The sequence below is a fragment of the Hypomesus nipponensis genome, chromosome 2 (assembly GCF_054491055.1).
Source record: "Hypomesus nipponensis isolate SF chromosome 2, ASM5449105v1, whole genome shotgun sequence".
Classification (NCBI taxonomy): domain Eukaryota; kingdom Metazoa; phylum Chordata; class Actinopteri; order Osmeriformes; family Osmeridae; genus Hypomesus; species Hypomesus nipponensis.
The window spans coordinates 11726345-11748656 of record NC_140362.1 but is presented as its reverse complement, the minus strand read 5'-3'; the positions used below and the strand labels follow the sequence as shown (position 1 = coordinate 11748656).

At 44.4% G+C, this 22312-nt stretch overlaps 1 protein-coding gene across 1 annotated transcript in view; it reads right to left on the bottom strand.

The window, feature by feature from the left end:
* The window catches only part of LOC146300794 (rho guanine nucleotide exchange factor 2-like), a 39591-nt gene extending 22068 nt beyond the window's left edge, over window positions 1-17523 (bottom strand). Inside the window, exons 1-5 of the mRNA XM_084669003.1 lie at window positions 17336-17523; window positions 15794-15980; window positions 15043-15232; window positions 14283-14322; window positions 13798-13996 (exon numbers count right to left, since the gene is read on the bottom strand). Coding sequence (XP_084525129.1) covers window positions 13798-13996; window positions 14283-14322; window positions 15043-15232; window positions 15794-15980; window positions 17336-17523 — 804 coding nt within the window. The remainder of the gene's footprint in view (window positions 1-13797; window positions 13997-14282; window positions 14323-15042; window positions 15233-15793; window positions 15981-17335) is intronic.
* Window positions 17524-22312: the final 4789 nt, after the last annotated feature.

Here is a 22312-nt window from a genome sequence, read left to right as displayed (position 1 = left end):
CTTCTGCTGTCTCGCAGCTAAAAGAGCAGCCAATTTCGGTTAAATACACAATCCTTACGGTTGATGGACAAGGAATGTGAACTTAAGGCCTTCGAAGTCCTTCCACCCAACCGTGCTGGAGCTAGACAACCATGCAACTCTGTCTTGATGTCCCAAGTCATTATTCCCTCTCCCTACAGTAAGTCATTAAACCAGCAAGCTAATAAGCTACGACCGAAGAGCACTCCCAAGCTTGATTGATTTTCATTCAGGTTGACTGAACAGCTTTGGGTGTGCCCCCTTCTCGTTATTTTGGGTATTAGTGGAAGCAGCTGCTTCGTCAAGAATATAAAGTGTATTCCGTTCAAGTATGAAGTGCCTCTCCAGCTTGTGGAGAACTGTGAGAAATGGGGAGCTGCTCGGCCGTAGCTCAGTGGAGTACTGAGCCTCCGGCTCATCTGAGCAGGAATTAGTGGACAGACTTCTTTTAAAGGGATAGAAAGCATCTGACAGCAGTGCAGATGGTACTGGATGCCTTGTTTTCAATCTCTCAATCAAATGATAGAATAGCCAAATGATGGCTGGTCTATTTGAGGGAAAGGTGTGTGTGTGTGTGTGCGTGTGTGTACTGGGAGATCAGAGAAAAGTCCCTTCAGACTTAGTGCTCGTCAGCACGTGAACGGACCCAGTTTGAACAGAAGGCTTTTGGCCCCGACATGCTTCTGTGACAGGCCTCGCCATCTCGTTAGGGCTGACCCCACTGTGCGTGAGGAGGATTCCACTTCAAGTCACCTCTCTGCCAACGGATGAGTGTATGTGTGTGTGTGAGAGGGGGGCGGATCTAAGGACAGGTGACAGTTGGTCGGCTACTGCTTCTACTCCACGCTGTTTGTGTGTGAGAAATGGATAGTTGATGGCAGAGAAGAAAAATATCCAAAGACAGGGATGGTATACATTGGTATAGAGGGATGTCCATGCTTAATCCACCCTTAATCCATGTGTTGCGTGGCACGTCTCTTGGTTGACGGTGGTGAGCCACAGCATTCAACATTTGGAAGGCTGTGCCACTGTACAGCTGAACAATGAAAACAAATGACGTCAATTGAACCTCTGATCTATCTATGACAGCAATTACAACGAGCTGGGAAACAGATTAGAATTTACTATCTGAGTAAGCCCATTGCAAGGCACTGACATGCCAGTCAGTAATCATTGTACCAAGAAAACTAGGAACACACCACACGTTATCTTTGGAATGCCCAGTCAATTGGCAATAAAACAATATTGCTAGTTCTCACACTTCCGAGGGTTGCAGCAAAACAGAAAACCATAATATAGGGGGTGGAATAAGTGGTGAATAAGTGAATAAGTGGTGAATCCAGGCAGTCGGGCGCAGCTTGATGATGTCACAGCCCACAACCAGGGCAACTGCTGCTGTCTGACTTCAAACTACAGGACTGTCCATTGAATGGGTGTATGGTAACATATCATTCGAAAACTGACTGGGGAAAGAGATTGAGATGGTGGGGGAGGGAGGTTAATGGAGAAATCTCTCTGAAAGATACAGACTGGGGGAGACACCCTCGAGACCTTTCAGTTCAACAGACTGAAAAAAGCGAGAGAGACCCAAACAAGAGAGAAAGAGGCCTGGGGTGAAGAAGGGGAGGAGACTAGGGAAGGTAAAAGAAAAAGCAGACAGATGGAGAAATGGATACAGGGGGAAGAGAAAGGACCCGAGAGAGAGAGAGAGAGAGAGAGAGAGAGAGAGAGAGAGAGAGAAAGAGAGAGAGAAAGAGATGTGGCTACTAGACAAAAGAAGATTGCGAGATTACGTGACAAGAGAGCGTGGGGGCCCCACTACAGGTAACTTGATTTCACCATGTATTGACGTCTGAACAAAAGATGAGAAGGCCCTTCGTGGAGCACAAAGAAAAACGGTGAAACGAGAGACAATTAGGACAGCACAACCACCGTGCGTGTTCAAACCTCAGACCTGAAGGTTACAAAACCCATCTACAAAATACCTGCTCAGTGAGGATTTGCGGTTCGTCTCTGTTTGGGTGTGTGTGCTTTGCGTGTGGGAGCAAAAAAAAAAAAAAAGCAAACAGTCCAAAAAGGCCAAAATACTGTTATTGTGTTCCTACGTATGTGTGTGCCAACTGGGATAGGAGGCATAATAATTGTTTGAAGGTGTCCATACATTTGTTGTGGGTGAATAGACTATGAGAGACAGATGGGGCATCCATCATGAGGCTCAGTACAGGTTGACCTTGATGTGAGGCGCGCCCACACACACACAGCTTTGTGGGAAACCAAATGGATACCCCCCCTCGTTAGCAAGCCCACTCAGGCTGTCCCATGGGCCCACTAATTAATAAAATCAGGGTACAGCTACACGCCCACACACACACAGACGTATACACACACACACACACACACAACATGGACACACACAGACACAATTACACATGCACAGATACACATAATCCTTACCAAAAGGTACAGGCACAGAGAGGCAGGAACAGAGACAGTAATTAGGGAGTTAATGCACAGCATGATGCCACATTCCTGGATTTCTGTTACAAGTATTTCCAAGGCCCTCCTCCAGCCAAATGCGCACATAACTTTGACTCTGATGCAGTGCAGTCCAAATGAAACCGTCAAGTACAGTTTTTAGTTGTTTTTTTTTATGCACACACACATCGTACAAGGACTAGATCCACAGAAAATGAGCAAAAAGGCCACTCTAAGGTTTCACCGATGTTGCCACAGAACCGTTAGTTGAAGTGCGTCCCTCCAAACCCAGAGGAACAGGGCCGAATACACAGACAGCCCTCGGTCTCGCCGTCTCGGTCAGTTACTTCAGAGGAGGGGTGAAGGAATGAGTCAAGGCTAGCCAAGTTCCGTCTGGCTGTCTGGACGTATAACGGCCGCTTTTCTACATGGTGTCACAATAATGTTTCGACCTGATCCACACACTGTGTTGTGGCTCTCTGAATAGACAGATCCACCAGAGAATATGTTCTTTGTTGGGATTCAAGTGTTGGGGAGAGAGAGATAGAGGATATGTTAAGGAAGTCTTAACTTAACTAATAGAGATAAACCTATTTTGGATGACAGTTAGGCTATAATATACTCTTGACATTGCTTTCCCAGTCATTTCTTCTATTTTAAAAGGAAGGTAGATGTCTGCTTTGCTAGAGGCATTATCTTTGTTACGGTAGCTGTTCACAGTTTGAGTAGGTGGTGGGTTTTGTGTTATTATAGGAAACTGTTTGATTCTTGGTGAAACCCCCAACTAGCGGTAAGCTGGCTTGAAGGTTTCGGCAGGTCCCAAAGTGACTAAAACCAGACTCACAGGAAGTGACCTCAGAGGGCTCCCTAAAACAAACACACCCTGATCAAACCCGATGACCCAGTCAGTCTGCCAGTCTATCAACCATACGTACTCACACACACACAGATACACTCTCCTGGTTGTAACTGCTAGAAGGGCCGAGTTCAAACGGATACAATGACACTAAGTACTCCCGATTCCTTTCATCAAATGCACTGACCTGAAAGACTTTTAATAGGTTGTATCAATTTTTTTCCCTCTCTTTGTTCTTACCTCACTATCTGGTGACCACTAATCCCTCTCTTACACTCTCCCCTTCTCCCGTCCTCACTCCCTCTTTCGTTTCCTCCAACTCACTTGTGAGACCTGAACTCGGTCTCTCGCTCTACCCCATCTATTTCCTTCCACATCTCTTTCCCCCCTCATCCGTGCTTCATCCTCCCATGTTGGTGCAGTTACTTTCTCTCCTTCTTGCCCAGTATTCTATTCTCCACCTCTTTTTTTACCCCTTTTCTCCTTTTGTGATCTGTCCATCCCCCAACTGGCCTCGTCAGCTGCTGCTAACACATTGACTGAAAAGAGCGTTTTCACAGCCCTCTAAAACCGAGCCCTGTTTACACAGGTGCAGTGACACACCGGTGTGTGTGTGTGCGTGTGTAGTGTGTGTGTTTGGGAAGTGGTAGATGGGAGGTGGGGTGTGTGAGAGTGTGTTCTGTTGACACTGATTAAGTGAGATGTTGTGTGTCCATGTGTGTGTGATTATGTCTCTGTTGGGTGTTGGAAGAGTGTGTGGGGACACGTACTGTTTATCCAACCCTAACACCACCCAAAACAGCCCCCAACATCACCCAAAACAGCCCCCAACACCACTCAAAACAGCTCCCACCACACTGTTTGGAGTACCGTGTGTGGTTTTTAACATGCATCATGTACCTGCGTGTGTGTGCCAGTGTGTGTGTGTGTGTGTGTATAAAAAAAAATAACCCTGCGCTGTGAACTGACTTTTCCCCCAACGCATCACCTGTGTTCTCTGCACACACCTCCCCCCTCCCCACCCACCCTTTGTCGCTCTTTCTCTTCCCCCTCTCACACCTCTCCAGTTACCAACTTCACAAGAGACATTGTGGTGGGGACACAAGAGACAGAAAAACCCCACAATGACGTCGCTCGAGAGAAAGAACGTCGGAAGAGAAGGAGACTGCGACCGTGTGTGAAGGAGTGAGGGTGAAATAGAAAAGGGATATCGCTGGAAAGAGTAACAGTGCATGTAGCAGGGAGAGCAGGTGGAGGGAGGGGGGCAGAGGAGGGCAAGCAGCCCTTTCAAGTTCGTGCTGAGCAGTAAAAAACTATTGATGGAACGTACTGCCTACACAGGGTTTATTGCTTAAGCCTATCAGTCGGGCTCAAGAGGGAGGATGGTGGATCCCAGGGTTGTTCCCTTACACAACACAAAGCAACCATTGTTTATTGATATTGGCTTTTGCTATCTTAGATGAAGTATGGGGTAATTACAGTTATGGGATTCAACCACAGTGGTGTCATCAAATGTTTTTCTCTTCATGTCTTTCCTTCTTCGTTAATCCACAACTTTCTATGTCTGTTTCTGTTTTCCTTCGCCAACAGTTTAGCATCAGTCTTCATTAACCTATTGTGGGCAGGTTACCAACCAAGGTCCAGAGCCCTTAGTTCCTGCATATCTCGCATCACTTCATTAATTCCACTTTGCCCTCTTTCCTCACCCCCCCCCCCCCTCTCCATTCTCTCTCCCAGCCCTCTCTCGTTCTCTCCATTCCCTCTCTTTTTCGCCCTTTACCCTCCTGTTCTTCTGTCTCAGTGCTGTCACATGACTTGAGGGGCTCAGGCCTATTAATTTGCCTTCCTCCGTGCCTGCAGACGTGTGACGCATGTCCACTTTTAAAGCTGTTCTAAAGAATTGCCTCTCTCTCTCTCCCTTTTTGTTTCATACTCTCTTTCCCTCTCTGTCTCTCTCTCTCCCCTTTTCTCTCCCTGTCTTTCTATCTCTCGTGTGCAGCTGGCCTTGAGGTAAGCTCAGCATTAACCACCCACAGGTGATGGAAACAGGTCTTGTCCTTTTAGTTTACAGGTTCTGTCATGGGTTTCACACATACTGAGAACAAAGACCACGGCGATGACGGTGTTATAAAGTCAAACTAGCATCTGTTGGTGCCAGATTTAAGTATATTGAATCACTGTTTGAAAGACGTTGGGAGTCTCTGTCGACCCTCTTCCTATGATTTCTGTCAGCAGTCTTTGTGAAGTGTAGGGTAGAGGGGGGTGCAGGTCAGGGGTCAGGAGTCATGGGAGTGGGTTGGGAAGACAGGACGTCAAAGTGCAAGCAATGTGGTTTAAATGTCCTTTGGGTTTAATTAAGACTTCAGTTTATGGCCTTGTTTTAGAGGCAGACTGAAGAGCTTGTTTTGGTGGCCTTCAAGACTACTGTGTGTGTGTGGGTGGTGTGTGAGCGTGTGTGTGTGTGTGTGTGAGCGTGTGTGTGTGAGAGCATGTGTGTGAGCGTGTGTGTGCAGTTGTGAGTTGTGTACGCACAAGTAGTACATCTTCCATTTGGACTCTTAGCTATTGTTCCTGGAGGCTCCATCCACTGGAGCACATGATCAGTGTACAAAAGGTTGATCAAACACACACTCCCACACGTTAAAACACATTTGCTCGCCTGCCTCAAAGTAATATACAACTAAATGATCGCCCCCCGCCTTTTGCCCACCCATTCTCCCTCTGCACAAACATTACTTGATGTGATAAATAGGTATTGACTCACACTTCTAACCCACTCAAACAGCAGTCATTTAGAGTATGTATACACAGGCTTATGTGCAGTGCTGCACACTACTGAGAACTTTAAGTATCGATATTTGTTTGTTTTTATTCTCATTTCCAGCCTTAAGGGGAATTGGGGATAAAAACATGGTTCAGAGCACTAAACTTTGGGTGACCCCTTAAAATAAATATCCAAACTAACTTGAGCAATAATCAAGTTCAATGCAAAGTGTTTTAAGTGAATCTAAACAGACAGAGACTATGCGACAGCCACTGTGGGAAAGACAAATATCCAGAGACATTCACAACTGGTACAAAGGATAAACTATGTTCTCTCCCTCACACACACACACACACACACACACAGAATATATATTTATTTTTCATCTCCTATCCCTTACTCTCCCCCTTTTCCCTGTTATCTTTCAATGCCCATTTCTGTCACCCTCTTTCTACCATCCCTCTTCCTCCCTCTCTATGGCCTTCCCTAGGGCTATATGTCACGATCCCTGCTCTGTTCTGCCCCACATTGGCCCCACCAACGGGCAACAGTACTAGGGACCCCCAGCTCCACTCAACAATAATGCAACCCTTCAGAAAAAGAGGGGGGTTTAAGCGTGTGCGTGTGTGTGCACGCTTAAAGAAATAGAGAAATGGCCGAATATTTGCCAGTCTAAACATGAACAGGGTCTTCAGTTTGGTTCCTTTTTTTATACTGATATAAACATGCAGAACATGAACTCAGAAGTCCAAATGACAGCAGTAGCATGTTAGCTGTCGACTTTGTAAAACATTGATGTGAAATTGCAAATGGAAGAAACTGGGGGTATGTGGTGTGTGTTTGTAGGTCTTGGTGTGTTTTGACACCGAGCCCTGGAGTATTTCATATGTGACTATCGGGCTCTGAGAGTTGGTCTTGGCATGAGACTGTGTGTGACTATAGACATGCCAGCCCTCATTCCTCTCCACCAGACATTTGCTGGCATGTGTGAGCATGTGTGTGTGTGCGAATACAGAGAGCTGGTGATGGCAATTCACATTTGCTTGTTCTAGAATGGGTGGGGGTCATGGCACTGGAATGCTAAATTAGCCATTGACCAAACGGCAGCATTCCAAAAGTTGAACACACATGCACCCACACAAAGTCGACAGTAACTGACCTTCCTGACTCACTGTGTGCATCAACTCCCTTTGCCCTAACACACACTCCCACACTTACTTCCTCTGACAACACAGAAGGACAAGCACTTACACACAGATGCACACATTAATTTAAGAACTGACCGTGTATCAAACATGAATCTAAATCAACTTAAAACACTGCAATTGAAGTCACCACAATCTCCTCCCAGGAAAATGAACCACTGTTGGTTTTCTGGTTGGTTGACTGGATCAAATTACACTCGCACATGAACACACAAATTGCTAATTAGATCGATGGCACATTCAAAACTTCACTTCCTCCACAGTCCAGACTTCTCATGCAGTAGTGCAGAAGAGATGCAGCTGCTGAAGTGACACACGCACATTTGGAGTGTTGTCCGTTGTGTCGCCATAGGAACAGTACACTTCCGCGTGTATCTAAACTCTGAACTTCAATCAGCAAAAACACACAGCGCCATGATATGGTATCAGTATAAACACAGGCTATCATCAACTCACTCCTACTGACACATTACTAACACAATGCACTATTCAGAGAAAGGAGGAAGTATGTAGATTCAATCTACCTGTTTGTCAGAGATAACAATAAATGTGGTGCATCATATTTAACTGATATAAGCTGTGTATTGACCCATAGAAACTGTCAGTAATCAAGTAGAAGAGATAGAAAAGGGTGTGGAGTGTACTTTGGTGTATAGATAGAGACACGGAAGAAAATACATTTCTCAACCATTGGTTGAGATTTTCTTAACATTGCAGTTCCATCATGGACACCCGTAACAGGACCAATATGCACTATAACATACTTTTATATATGGTTAACATTCAAACTTAGGTCTGTCTTACTTTAGTGAATACAAACTCCTATAGTTATAGCATGCTGCATTCAAAAAATATATATGTCCGTTATGGATATATGATCAATCAGTCTAACCTGCAGTGGTTGGAATAAAACAAACCTAAAGTGAAGCTTCAGTTTCAGATAATTTTGTAAAAACACATTACAGTAACAGTGCTGCACAAAACAAACAGACACACAGACACACACGCACACACCACACACGCAGACGGTTTATCCCCCTCCCCCAAGCGAGTTCCCTCTATGCCGGACAACGTGTTCGGGGCTCCAAGCCTCTTGGCTAATGTTCCGCACAATGCAATTATCAATATACCCCTAGAAATAAATTGTGTCCAGACTCATGAAAATAATCAATTACCTTACATTTACAACCAACAACCAATGGGAAACGTCAACCCACTTTATTATGTTTTCCAGAAGAAACAAAGTAACACAAGGAGAGCACCACGTTTCCATTAAGCTCTACCAGACATTCGTCTAGAGGGGTTTCCCAACTCGCATTACGGTAAAAAGCACATATACGAGCATTGATATGCGAGGAATTTGCCATTTACATTATACCTTCCAATTCTTGACCACATATTGTGAATAATGCATAGCCTTTCAGTTTAAGCAACTTGAAGACATTCGGACTACTTTAATACCCTATGTCAATAAATCAATAGCCCGCTGAAAAAGATATGCTTGAGCTTGAAGATTTTAACTCACCCGTAAATTGATCTCTTTCATTCTCTCTTGTCGCGTTTTTGGCAGCGGCTCAGTGACACGGGACATACCGAGTGGCTGGATCAACGGAAAATTGATCCTCAAATTAAAGTCAGTTATTTTTTCCTCTCTCACTCCTTTAAGTCTTTCTCCTGGTCAGTTTGGATAAGAAAAAAATCCTGGTTCGTTATTTCCAGCAGGATAGGTTGTTATAAAATACCGCATGGAATATAAATCCGTTAACTTTTTCTCCATATGTCGGTGCGTGCGCCTAGATGAACAACTAAACATCTTGCAGCTTTTTTTTCTCGGCAGTCTCGGTAGGAGGAGGGAGATCTGAAGCCACGCCTCCGAAGGCGGGATATTCAATATCAGCAAGCCTTTTTTCATACTTTTGACCAACCACAAATCACTTTTCTGCTATGACAGTGCCCATTAGATAGGTAGACGTGACCAAGAGCCAATAAGGTTTTTGGCAAAAATATTTTAAACACACCTTTCGGGACAGTGCGCTTGTCAAAAAAATATTGTTGTAGAAGTATAAAGTGCAACTATGACATGATGCTTTATGTGTGAATAAGGCTGCTTTGTTGACCAAAATCGGTAACTCAATAACTTTCAAGCGACATCCAGTTAAATTCAGTGATTATGTATGTAAGAGATATTGAATATTCAGAGGAATGAAACTGCACAAGGTGGATAGATAGAAGTCTGGAAGTATTGACGTTAATGGAGAGAGCGAGGGAAAAGATGGAGGTTGTCCTTGGAGGTACTTTGGAGAGGCCTTGGCTAAATTTAGAGACATAAAAGAGTGGAGACGCCCTAGGCTGAGTCCTTGTACCGCCACTGCCAAAACACACTCTGTAGAGCACTGTGCGTGTCTACGGCATTCTCCAAAAAGAGTTTCTAACAGAACAGTGTCCCTTCAACTTTACCTTTTAATCCCCTCAATCTTCCTGCACTCATCACCTTTCCACTTCACTGACACTACTAATTCTGCTCTGTTTCTAGGGACGCGTGTTTTTTTCCATTTGTTTCACTAACTCCCCTTAATTTATACTGCAACCCCCCCCGGCCCCGCCCTCTGTCCGCTACCTTTCTCTGTATTATCAGTCATTGGTTCTTTTTCTGCTTCCTGTGTCCTGCTTTGATTCAAATAACAGGACCTTAGAAGGCAGACATGCAACCTAAATAACAGACACCAAAAAAAAAACTATCACTTCAACATGATTTCAGTTTCTGTTCAAAACCGTTTGTTTGACATATGTCTTCACGCCGAGTGATTCCCACAAACACACATACCGTTGTTTCTGTCATCGCCTCGATCTGTTGGTTTGTTTACTGGTTCTTCCTCAGCTTGTATGCAATCAGTTTTTCCCCAAAGTGCCAGTTGCTGCTACCAAACTAGCACTGTCAATAGCTGGTTTTAGCCTTCAAAACCAAGAACATTGACATTCCTTGGATAAAAATATCCAGAAGTGGCACTTTCTCAGCAACCCTCAAGATTGCGATTTTTTTCCCCCAAAACTTTTTGGTCTGAAACTTTGATCCTGTATGTTTGTGCTTCACAGAGCAGTAGGACACAAGGTTAAGTCCTCTGTTGACATTATTCTGTCACTGTGGCTACAATTGCGGGGAAACACATGAGGTTCCTTTTGTATAGCTGTCAATTGTCTTCTGGAAAGTAAACAATAAACATGCGGCGTGTGTATGTGTGTTTGCATGTGTCCGTGTGTGTGTGTGTCCATCAACTCAGGTTAATTACTCCATATGCTCGATATGATGTGAAAGATGAAGAGGATAACACAAAGGTAACACTCCCACACATCAATTCAGTGAAGGGACATTGTAAAGGAGACAACAGCCACGTCTCATTGACGTGTTCATTGACCAATGAAAGGACAGTGTGTTTGTGAGGCGTGCGGATGAGAAAGACATGAGAAATGAGAGACAGTATGAAAAAGCACAAATGTTCCGGGAAGGGACAGGGAGGGGGACATAGAGAGGTCTAGAGAGTCTCACAGAAAACCTAACAAAACAAAACTGGCCCACCTTCTGAAGATGTTGGGATGGAAACTAAGGAGAAACGAACAGACAAGAGTAGAATGGAAGACAGAGGCCCAAGGCAGAGCAGAGGGTGAAAGTCGATGAGAGAGAGGACGTGGAGGGATGGAGGGAGTCAACATTGATGAGGCCAGGTGTATCTGCCTTGTTCATATTCTCTGGGCTTCCTTGTTCATCTTTTTATGACTGTAACATCCCCTGCTAATACATGGCTCGCTGTTGACAAAACTGTGTTTAACGAGGGAGCGGAAATTTAGAAAGGAGAGAAAGATAATGACTTTTTCCACCTGAAAGCGAGCCGTGTCAATAAAAAGTAGTTTAGTCTTATACATGGATGGACGGATGATATTAGCAATATTAGGAGGAGAATGATTGACGAGGGACAGAGAGAAAAAGGAAGAAGTTCAACGTAAATATTTATTCACAAGTCTTCCTTGCCAATAAAGATATTTGAAGTATTTAAAGTAGTAAGTGTTTCAGTGAGAAGCGGGGTTCTGCGCCCTTTAACCCACCTGTACGATGTATGAAAACACAGAGTGTGGAGGAGGAGAGACTGGCTGGGAACACCATGGAAGCCATAGAGTGGGAAGAGAAGGGATGGTAGAAAGCGAGGGAGAGAATGGGGGTGGGATTGAGACGGACTATGGGAGGAGTGGGAGGTGGAGTGATGGAGAGAGGGGGGGAAGGGAAGGGGAGGGGAAGGGGGGAGGCCGAATGGAGGAGAAAAGCCAGGCTTGCTGATGCAATCCTGCCACCCGGCAAAGCAACTATCCAGCTGGGAAAGAGTGAGAGTGGAGCAGAGAGGGAGGGAAAGTAGGAAGGGAAGGAAGGGATGAAAGGAAAATAGTGGGGTGAAGGCTAAACTTTGGCCAAGACTTGTTAAGTGGCCAATGAAGGTTTTTTATTTCGTGTAAAACCGGTGAGTACTTTCACAGAGACAAGCACATAAACGTGCACATATACGCACGGAGACACAAACTGTACTCGCAGATACACAGTAAATCATTTCTCGAATCGAACACAAAAACACGTCAACCTGGAACACATGTTATCCAGATGGGTTTGCTCTTTCAGCTGACTATCTGCCTCTGTTACACACACACACACACACAAGCACACACACACACACACACACACAGTTGGTTAATCTTACCCTGGCAGTAACATTGGGCACACCCTTATCCATCATATTAAAAATAAGTCATGTGTTTTTAATGTTAAGTATATGTTGTAATATTGGGGAAAGAGATAGTTCTCTCAGTGGTCTGTGCTTCAACAGCCTAGCTCCCCAGCAGTGTGCACGCTCCACACCATCTGTGGAGATGAGATTTCTACAGCCTGTGAGAAAATTATTAGGAAAACTATTCTGTTGTGTGTCATGCTAGTATTTACACAGGCGACATTAACGAGCAATGCTGAGGTGACTGTACAGTTCAAGAGAAAACTGCTCCTGCATGGGTTCTCTCTTATTGGTCTCTCTTATTAGCTGTGGTTAACTTTTCTGAGCAAAGATTCAGTGGTTTCCTTTTGACCATTAAAAGACACAGTCGCAAGGGTGTGTACTTCTACATCATGCGTACTGTACGCACGCACACACACACACAGATACACTCGGTTAGAGACACACAGGATGGATGCTGTCACACCCCCAAAATAGACTGTTCTGCAATTGAACTGCAACAGTCCCTTCGATGCGATGATGTCATTACATAAATATCCCGCCATCACAGGCTTTATCAGTAGAAATGGTGGCAACAAACTGCCAACCCACCAAAGACAAGAGGCACCGCTGTGGAACCTAGCAACCCAGGCCCCTATAGGTCCAACTGTAAATGACATCACAGCAATTCATTAGCGGCAGCTGTCTGTTTGACACTGACACAGCCTGTTTCCTATTAATAAATGAATGAATTAATGAAATATTCATTTAATACCTAATCAATTACCGGAAATAGGTTTCGCTACCAGCAGTAAAACTGGGAATGAAGCAATGCCATGTTCAGACGCAAGCTTTACATTTTCCTTATTGACAGACGGCTAATGAAACACAAAAAAGAAAACGTTGGGCGCTTAAACAAAATATTTTTTTGTTGAAACCAAATTCAAAGTAGTGCTCTCATCCCATATTTTGAAACTACTCTCAATGCAAATGTGTCCAAAACACAGGATAGAGTCTCCCTCTGCAGTATGAACCAGGCAATGACCCAGGCACAGAAGCAAATGCCATCCGTCTCAGCCTTGCAGTATTTCAGTATTATCGTACATTCAAACAGAGCAGAAACTTGCTTTCATAGTGAAGGCTGGTTCTGAAGGTTTTGGTTTTTCACAATATGTGCTTCATGTTTTGGCTACCCGCAATGTTTTGGGGCTATCTTGTTGTTATCAGTGACCTATGCACTTTGTAAAGTTCTCTCTTGGAAGTCGCTTTGGATAAAAGCATCTGCTAAATGAATACATGTAAAATGTATACATCATGGTAATGATTCTCCAGGGGGTCAACCAAAAGAGTTGAGAGCCTAGCTCATGTTATTATTATCAGCCTTTCCCTTCCCCAATCAAAGGTTGTACTATAAAACAGCCAAATGTGTGTCTAAGTTTGAATATGAATACATTTGTGAGAGTGAAGCCTTTGCCCTGTTTGTGGTGAGTGGGTGGCTCACTGCTAATGCAAATAGATCTGAATGGAGAGATTCACTTCCTGTCTGAGAGTCAACACTGTATAGGAGAGGAAGTTCCTGTTTGGTCCCTGGCCAACTTCTATCTCTTTGTCATCAGGGACAGAGAAGGGCAAACGGTCACTGTCCTGACTGTCTCCAACGCACAAACACACAAACACACTGCACTCTAGTCTACCACGGAAGAGGGTAATGTGCGTAGACACACACAGTCCTACCTTGCGGGGTCCGGCCATCTTGAGCAGGAAGCTGAAGGTGCGTCCCAGTGAGCTTGTCTTTTCCCCCTTGTCCTCCCTGGGGGGGACCCCCCTGGCTCCCTCCGTCCTCCTCTCCTCTCCCAGCCTCTTCCACTCCCTCTCTCCGCCCGGACACTCCGTCTTCTCTCTCGTATACAGCTCACCCAGCTCTGCATCCACACTGAGAGAGGAGAGGAGAACAGAGCACAGGAGAGGAGAGGAGAGGAGAGGAGAGGGGAGGAGAGCAGAGGAGATGAGTGAGGAGAGGAGATGAGTGAGGAGAGGAGATGAGTGAGGAGAGGAGATGAGTGAGGAGAGGAGAACTGAAAAGTTTCCTCACAGCTCAGCTGACAGTCTAGGGAAGTGTCAAGTTTTGACATTTGAAATCTTTAATCAACACTTCATGATGATGTTCTACAGGTTCATAAACTGTCACACTATGGTGAAAACCGTCAATTCAAACTTACCTTTGTGTGGAGCCTCCAAATGTAGACGTCGGAGATGATTCTACACGGGGGGAGAGAGTGGAACCAACGTGAGTCATCTCAGCGCTGTCAGGGGCAGAGATAATCACCGCACGCACCGACTCATTCATCCCTTTACGGAAACAGGTCTAGTTGAACAACTCTGTACATCCTACCGTTTAAGGCGTCAGATGCACACCATGTTTAGACTAGTGGCCTGACGCGTTGTATCAGCTGATGATATCCCGACGAGCCACACGGCACGTAAAAAAAAGAACTAGTCCCAAGCGACGGTTACGAGAGCTTCACAAATGAGGAAAGAGGAGACGGACAGATAGAAAGTTACCCAAAAAAGTTGTGGTCGCAGAAAATAGTCACGTGGTCCCTCTGAATGCTGTAGAATGAAGGGTGTTATCAGAGAGTGTAATAGCATGAGACAGGCCAATACATGGAGGGATAGAGGGAGAGGAGGAGGAGAGCCTGAGAACACTGCTCCTTCTGTGGGAGGGCGAGCGACAACAGCCGTCCTAAGAGAACAAACACAGGAAGGAGGCTTCCGCATAGCAACGTGCACACACACATACACACATGCATACACATAGCAAGAGAGCCATGGAGAAATACACACCCAGACACATGCACACACTCAATTACGAACTGCATGCACACACACCATCACAAAAAAAAGAAATAAATATGAATATTTTTTTTAATCACACACACACACACACACAGAATGAAGTGACATCTCGTAATGTCCTACCCTGGTAGTGATGGTTGTTGCTGGAGTAGGAACTGGCATTGGAGCTGGAGCGATGGCGTTGCTGCCGTTGGTCGTGTTGGTGGTGTTGAGGGTGCGTGTGAGGGTGTAGGCTGGCGTTGGAGAGCTGGAGCTGGCTGAGACTGGCACACAGGGAGGGGGCAGAGGCAGTAAAGCCCTGCAGATGAGACTCCTGAGACACCAAGAGACAAGGGCATTAGTGTGTGAGCTGGAGTGTGTGTGTGTGTGCGTGTGTGCGTGTGCGTTATGGAGACAGAGACTTGAGAGTATGGGAGAGGAGTGCATCAGTGAATAAGGGTTTTGTGTGTGTGTGCACGTGTGTTTGTTCAGTGAGAGGAACAAGAGAATCAGTGAGGGTGTATCAGCTTTAGTTCATTTGCAACTCAAAAAAACACATCATGGTGCCAGAGTACGTAATTGTGTTTCTGACTGTACACTTTATCTCTGGGGGCCTCTGTGTGCATGGGACTGCTAAAAGCCTTTTTATATCAATTTATACAAGAAGGTTTACACAACAGTCCATTACAGAGTAATGGACAAGGGACTAAAGCAAGTCATACATAGAACTGCTATCCAACTTTTTAAAATTGATTTATTTTAAATCCCCAATGAACCCATAAAAAGGTTCCAGTATCAACCAAAGATAAACTGACCACACATGAATAATCTGAGTTAGGCAGCCTAATGTAACTGGCTTCCTTCTGAATCAATCCAAGTCTAGACTCGGCCTTGCCTCCAATGAGGAAAATAGCTGGGACTCTGAGCTCGCCTCCTTCTCAGTGAGTGACAGCGAGTAGTCCAGTTGCTGGGCGTTGATGGGGGTTCTGCGAAGATCCCGCCCCTCCCTGGAAACTGGACCCCCCAGGGCCCCGAAGAGAACCTTCTCCATCTCCTCTGGATCCAAGTCCTCCAGACTCATACTGGGGAGAGAGTGAGACAGAGAGAGAGACAAAGAGAGAGAAACATACACAGAGAGAGACATACAGAGAGATAGAGTGAAACCGAGAGAGACAAAAGAGAGAGAGATACATACAGAGAGAAAAGAAAGGAACAACAAAGTGGGCGTGAGAAAGAGGGAAAGGGGAAAAGAGTTAAAAAAATCGATTAGAGACGAGAAAGGACGCAGGAAGAGAGAAAGAAGGAGGACAGCCAGACCTACTTGGAAATACAACATTTGAAAGAGAGGGGGGCGGGGGGCATTGCTTTAATCTGTCACAGCTGAGAGGAGCTGAGTAGAGAGATAACTGAGCAGCACTCAGTCACTCTGTCACTGAAGACAACAGAGACACAGAAGAACACGGACAAGCGTGTGTGTGTGTGTGTGTCTGACTATGTTTGTTCATACAGTAAGAACACGGCAGCAGTCCAAATAAGCTCCCGTTCTGTAGTGATTCAGTCATGAACCCTGTTTACTTAGGCTATGCAGCAGCGATTTCACTTCCCACTCCTGATAACCCAGGGTGTTCTGTTCACTTTGAACTCTCATTTCTCTTTTTGTTCACTCTCTTCCTATCCAGTTGGTCAGCATGTTGGGAGAGGTAGAGAGAGAGAGGTAGAGAGGTATAGAGAGAGAGAGAGAGGGGGGGGGACTCACAACAGGAAGAGAGACTGTACGACTTGCCATGATTTATAAAATAGATGCCAGAAGTTTGACAGAGGACGGGAAGATTAGTGAACGAGAGGAGGAGCTGGGGGCCAGCTAAAACAGCAGAGATAACATGCGCTGTGTAGTTAAGGGAGGAATGTTTAGACATTGGTAACAACAGTGGCTGGCTAGTGAGGAGTGCATTACTGGTCCTAATCCCTGATCCTGGCTCAGTTTGCCCTCTTTATTGGCTTTGCTGTGTCCACTGAAGTGTGGTAATAGCATAGGCTTCAGATCAGCTGGAGGAGGGCGTAGCGTCTCCAACCCTCTCCCACACACTCCCAAATTCCCACAGCCCTCTAGAGACATGGGTTGAGGGAGCTGGGATTTGTCTTCTTTCTACACCCCTTGCTTCCATTTCCTTTTTTTCTCTCTTCTTCTCTCTTTCTTTCTGTTTTAACTGTATTGACACAGTATATGATCACGATCCTGCAGGGGTCATGGAGACTTTTAAAGTCGCCTTTGCTCTCTCAATTTTCCCTGCTCTGCTATTTTCTACCTTTCTCTTCTCTCTCCGCCTGTCTACTGTCAATTCGTCCGTGTCAGTCTGTGTGTCTTGTCTGTCTTCAAGAGTTACCAAATAAGACACCAACAAAGCAGACCGTCCCGCCGGACGGCGTCCACCTGTACCTGCGCTGTTGATTCTGCCTCCACCCAGCCATCGCTGGCTGGAAGCTGTGCCGGTGCAAGGGCTCCGAGGTGCGTGTGGCCAGGGATGAGAAGGACACGGAGGTGGGCCGCCGCGGGTAATGGCCCTCGCTAGGGGAACTGGGGGGCGGGGCCGGGCATCGGGGGGAGCGTGGCGGCGTGGCAATCATCTACACAGAAAGAGAGACAGGAGAGAGAGAGCATGAAAGACAGGGAACGAAAGAGAGAGAACGAAAGAGAGAATGAAAGACAGACAACAAAAGAGAGAGAACGAAAGAGAGAGAATGAAAGACAGGGAACAAAAGATAGACTTTTGTTTCGTTTTTTACAGAGGAACAAGTTAACCATTTAACCAACAGAAACATTGTAAGGTCGACATAAACAGACATGGGGAACGCACATGCTTTAGACGGAAGGTGTGGACATCCTGTTTCAATCTGACCAGTCTAACTTTACTCAGGCACATCACAATGTTCGATTACATGGTCTCTTATGCTGAATACCCAATACAGTGTATTAGAGACACATTTGACATAGCATCTTACATCTTACAAATCATTCAAAAAGTACAGAATGTCTGTCACGTGAAAGATTTATAGGAATGTCCTGTGTACCACATAGGACAGTTGGCTCCAATGACAAATTGGACAACTTTGATCACATCATGAAAAAAGGAGAGATGCATCCATACCATGTGAATGAGAGCAGGGTCGTTCCCATAGACTGGAGAAGTCACAGCACTCTCTAGTGGTGGAGGGCGGTCAGGACAGCTTCAGAAGCACTGAAGTTCCTTCAGATGAGAAGTGCAAAACAGAAGCGACAGTTTGAGAGGCAAAGCGATCGCAATGTGTTTATTATTGAACATCCCCTCTTTCAAAGAACGAGGTGAGCAAACAGTGGTTGATAAAAAAATCGAGCAAATGTGTGTGAATACACGTGAGCGTGAATCAACCCTTAATAAAAAATCTGTGTGTGTGTACTTTTGATTGATGGAATCACAGGAAAGGTTGTACAGTGAGCACATTCCTCCAGCCTAGCGGGTAGTGTGTCTGGGATTTTAGAGCGAGACTCTGACGTCACTGCCACAGAGACCAGTCCTACCAGGTACAGCTTGACCACACCCCCTCATAGAGCCCCACACCAACACAAACGCACCAACAATAGCACTATATATAATGCACATGTGTGCATTATAGTGAATTCAGGTGTGTATGTATGTGCGCGTGTGCGTATGCTGCTGCGCTGGCTAAAGTGAGGGTACGTAGATGAATTCAATTGGGCTGAAACAGAGGACTGAAACTGAAGCTAATAGAATAGACAGTACATGTGCCATAAACGTAAGCCTCAAGCCTTATGAACATTTCACTGTGTTCCATCTGCCATATGTTGTATCCCATCTCTCTGTCAGGGATGCACATTTTAAGATTGAAGGTAATGCCAAAGGTTCTCAACCTACATATTTTAATCCTCCGCCCCCCCTCTCCTGTCATCCCTCTCTCTTCTTCCATATTTTGTCTCTTTTTCTCACATTCCTTCCATCTGACCTTAGACATTTTAGTTCAGGAATGTAAACAGGACAAGATCATACAATATGCAAAACACGTTTCTTTCCGAGAAATTATGTGTTTTCTTTCACAACCTTCCTTGATTTCTCTTTCCGCAAGCGAACTGGAATGGGGCCAACAATGCAGCAAAAAGTGATAAACTGCTTCAGGAAATACATCACTTTGCACATTTTATTATGTAATCAATGACTTTGTGAACTCAATAATATTTTGGCCATAAACAAAACCTAGCACTTATTTACTTAACAGGTTTATCAACAGAACTTATATTTAAACACATTCCCATATAGCTCAGTAGGATATATATTTACTTTTAGGCGCTGTAGCTCAAGATGAAAATCAAGCTCTATAAAACAGCCCCTAGGTTTTGTGACCTCTTTCCTCAAGTGTACTCAAGATGGTACTCTTTAGAGCTTGCCTTGCCACCCCAATTTAAAAGGAACATTATAATACTGACCAGACCTGGATTTTCAAAGACTTTTACCCTTGACTATAGATAATGATAGGGAAAATTAACTTGTTAATTTGTTAATAATACTTGTTAATAATTATCCTACTGTTTGAACACCTGACGTATTATTATTTTAACCTTTAAGGCTACTGGCTATGCTGTAGAGGTGTATTTGCATTTATGAAATGACAGAACTAAAACCTTTATGAAAGATGAGTGTGGTTATTAGTATTTATTTTCTGACAAGAAAGACGACGTTTCAAAAATATATAAAAAAATCGTAACCATAATGTGTTTTATAAAAAACTAACATGAAACAGACACAAGCTTCAAAAGGACATCACGACTGTTAAAACTTGTGCTCGAAAATGTAGCATATTAGTCTGTGACTCACCTGGGTGGCCGCTGCACCTGATACCGTAACCAACGCGCGAGGACGTATTTTCGTTCCAACGGGTGATTAAGGTAGGCTACAACTTTATAGAGAACAATATATAAGATAATAATTATTGTTAAAATAACTTATATAGCAGTATAATGTCACTTTGTCCTTTCCAGTCATTTGTAATGTCCTTCTTGTAGAAGTTTAATAGTCGGTCCCCCAAAATCCGAAACTTCTCTTCAGGTGAGATCGTTGCTTGATCTTGACAAGGAAACCTGTTTACTTGTCTCGATGTTTTCTTTCCGCCACTCCCACGCGCAGTGTCTCGGTCCCCTCGGATAATTTGAGGTTGTAGTGTATGTGTATCCTCCTTCCTGTACGACTTTTGCAGTACACTCTGCTCTCTGCGTATCTATTAAGCCACGAATGCGTTTGTCGGAGTGTGTTGAATGCTAGCGCGCTTTACCTCTTGAATCTATGTCGTTTCCTTCGCGTTGACATCACGCACCAGTCTTACAAAAATCTAATTTAGGTTCTATCGTACATGCTCGCGAGCGTGAGTGTCTAGTTCTCCGGGAACGATTATTTTCGGTTCTCTTGAGTTGGTAAGAGAGGGAAGAAGATAAGGCATGGGCAGATTCAGGAATGTTCAATGTGTGAGGGCTCTTTATTCATTTGACTCCTTCTCCTCCGAACAGAATGCTGCTGACTAGCTGGATCCAGGACTTCTTCGCCAACAATGCATGCACCATTTGCTTGTTTTTTGGTTTTTAACTGCTACAAATCCTTTTAAATTAACAACACGCATGTTTTGAAAGCCAAGCTATACATCTGTGCAAAAATAGTAAAGATAATGCTCTGGCATATTTTATTTGAGTCATATAACCTTTAAATGTTACATTCAACCGTAGAGTAACTGCAGACTCAATATTGTTTTCATCTTGCTATTCAGAGATACTTCAAAACAGGGGCGCCGTTAGACCCTTTTTACTGGGGCACGTGTCCCAGTATAAATCTGCTGTGCCCCTGTAAAATCAAGAGTTTGAGTTTTAACAATTTTTTTTTTTTTCAGTGCATTCATTTAGATTGATAATCCCGGATAAAATAAACGCAGTATCCCAATCAACGCTTGTAAAAGTGTTTAACCGAAAACAAACCAATGCACGCAGAATTCCATGTCAGCGTGTTCTTCTGAGCATGCTAAATATCCACTGCAGCACACACACAGAGGTCCAGGGGCCTCATGTATAAACGTTGCGTACACTAGTTTTCACGCACACGGTGTAATGTACAAAAATGTACTTGACATGACATTGTGCGGGCTGTCTGCAAAGTCTTTTCTGGCTCTGTAACATGGCGAATTCTAACTGAAAAGTGCCGAACCTCACTAAACATTACAAAATAAAGTTTCCACTAGAGTTAGTGTCATATGTCTATGACGTTTCCTATTAAAATCAACATAATTACCTCCGCAAATAAAAGTTTGATGATGGATGATTCACATCAAAATGCCAGAACCCAAACTGGAAATGCTATTAACTGTTTAATCCGCCAACACTGAATAACTTCTGTTAAACTTGAGGGTGTCAAACAAACAACAAAATAAGTCAGGAAATGCATGTCACCCTCTGTATATGGTTAATTTTGCATGCAGCACAGATTATTTACCACATATAAAATATTTACTTGCTGTGCAACTCCAAGATTGGCATGGGAAAATGCCCTTGTCTATGTGAGCCTGACTCTGGCTCATCCATGACACACACGAGGATGACTCACGGATCCACCTCCCAAGGATGAAACGCAGTAACAGGTGGGTAAAATCACTCACGTGTGATGCTCAATTGATCCCCGTGGATTATTTGTAAATAAGTGAACAAGGACACATTTCCTTGCCTCCACCTCGGTTGTTAGAACCTCTATCTCAGTCTATGAAATTGTTCTTTTTTGTGTGTTTAGCCATTGTACATCAGACAAAGAAATGACCTCAAGGGCGCATTTTAGGCCATCTGCATATTCATATATGGGAGGAGGCAAGGCGGGGTCAGTGGCTCGTTCATGTGCGTCTCACGTTGATTGTGATTTATAAAGGAAAAGTGCGCAGGACCTGGCATACGACCAGTTTTATACATGTGAATATTTCTGTGCGTAGGTACTTTTCAAGTTTTAACCGTACTGCATCTTCTGGTATGTAAGCTGCGCAATCTTTTATACATGAGGCCCCAGGTGTTGAAAAAAAAGTGCGCGCTCGCATTAACTATTGATGTCCCTGCCAAAGCTGATATCAAACTTGCGTCCCTGAACTGTTGTATAGTCGGTTAAGCAAGGGGGGTTTCTATAGCCTACTACTGGTAGTGCATTGTGCGCAGCAAGCTTGGAAGAAAAAAAGGGATATGAATAGGAGCCTGTGCCCCAGTTTTATGTCTAACAACGCCTCTGCTTCAAAAGTTCCAGTGAACTGTCAAAGTATTATTATGCAAAGCCCATTTCCTCATATCTCAAACATGTGCCATTGAAACTGATGACTCATGAAAGTAGGCCAGACTTTTTACCAACCTCAG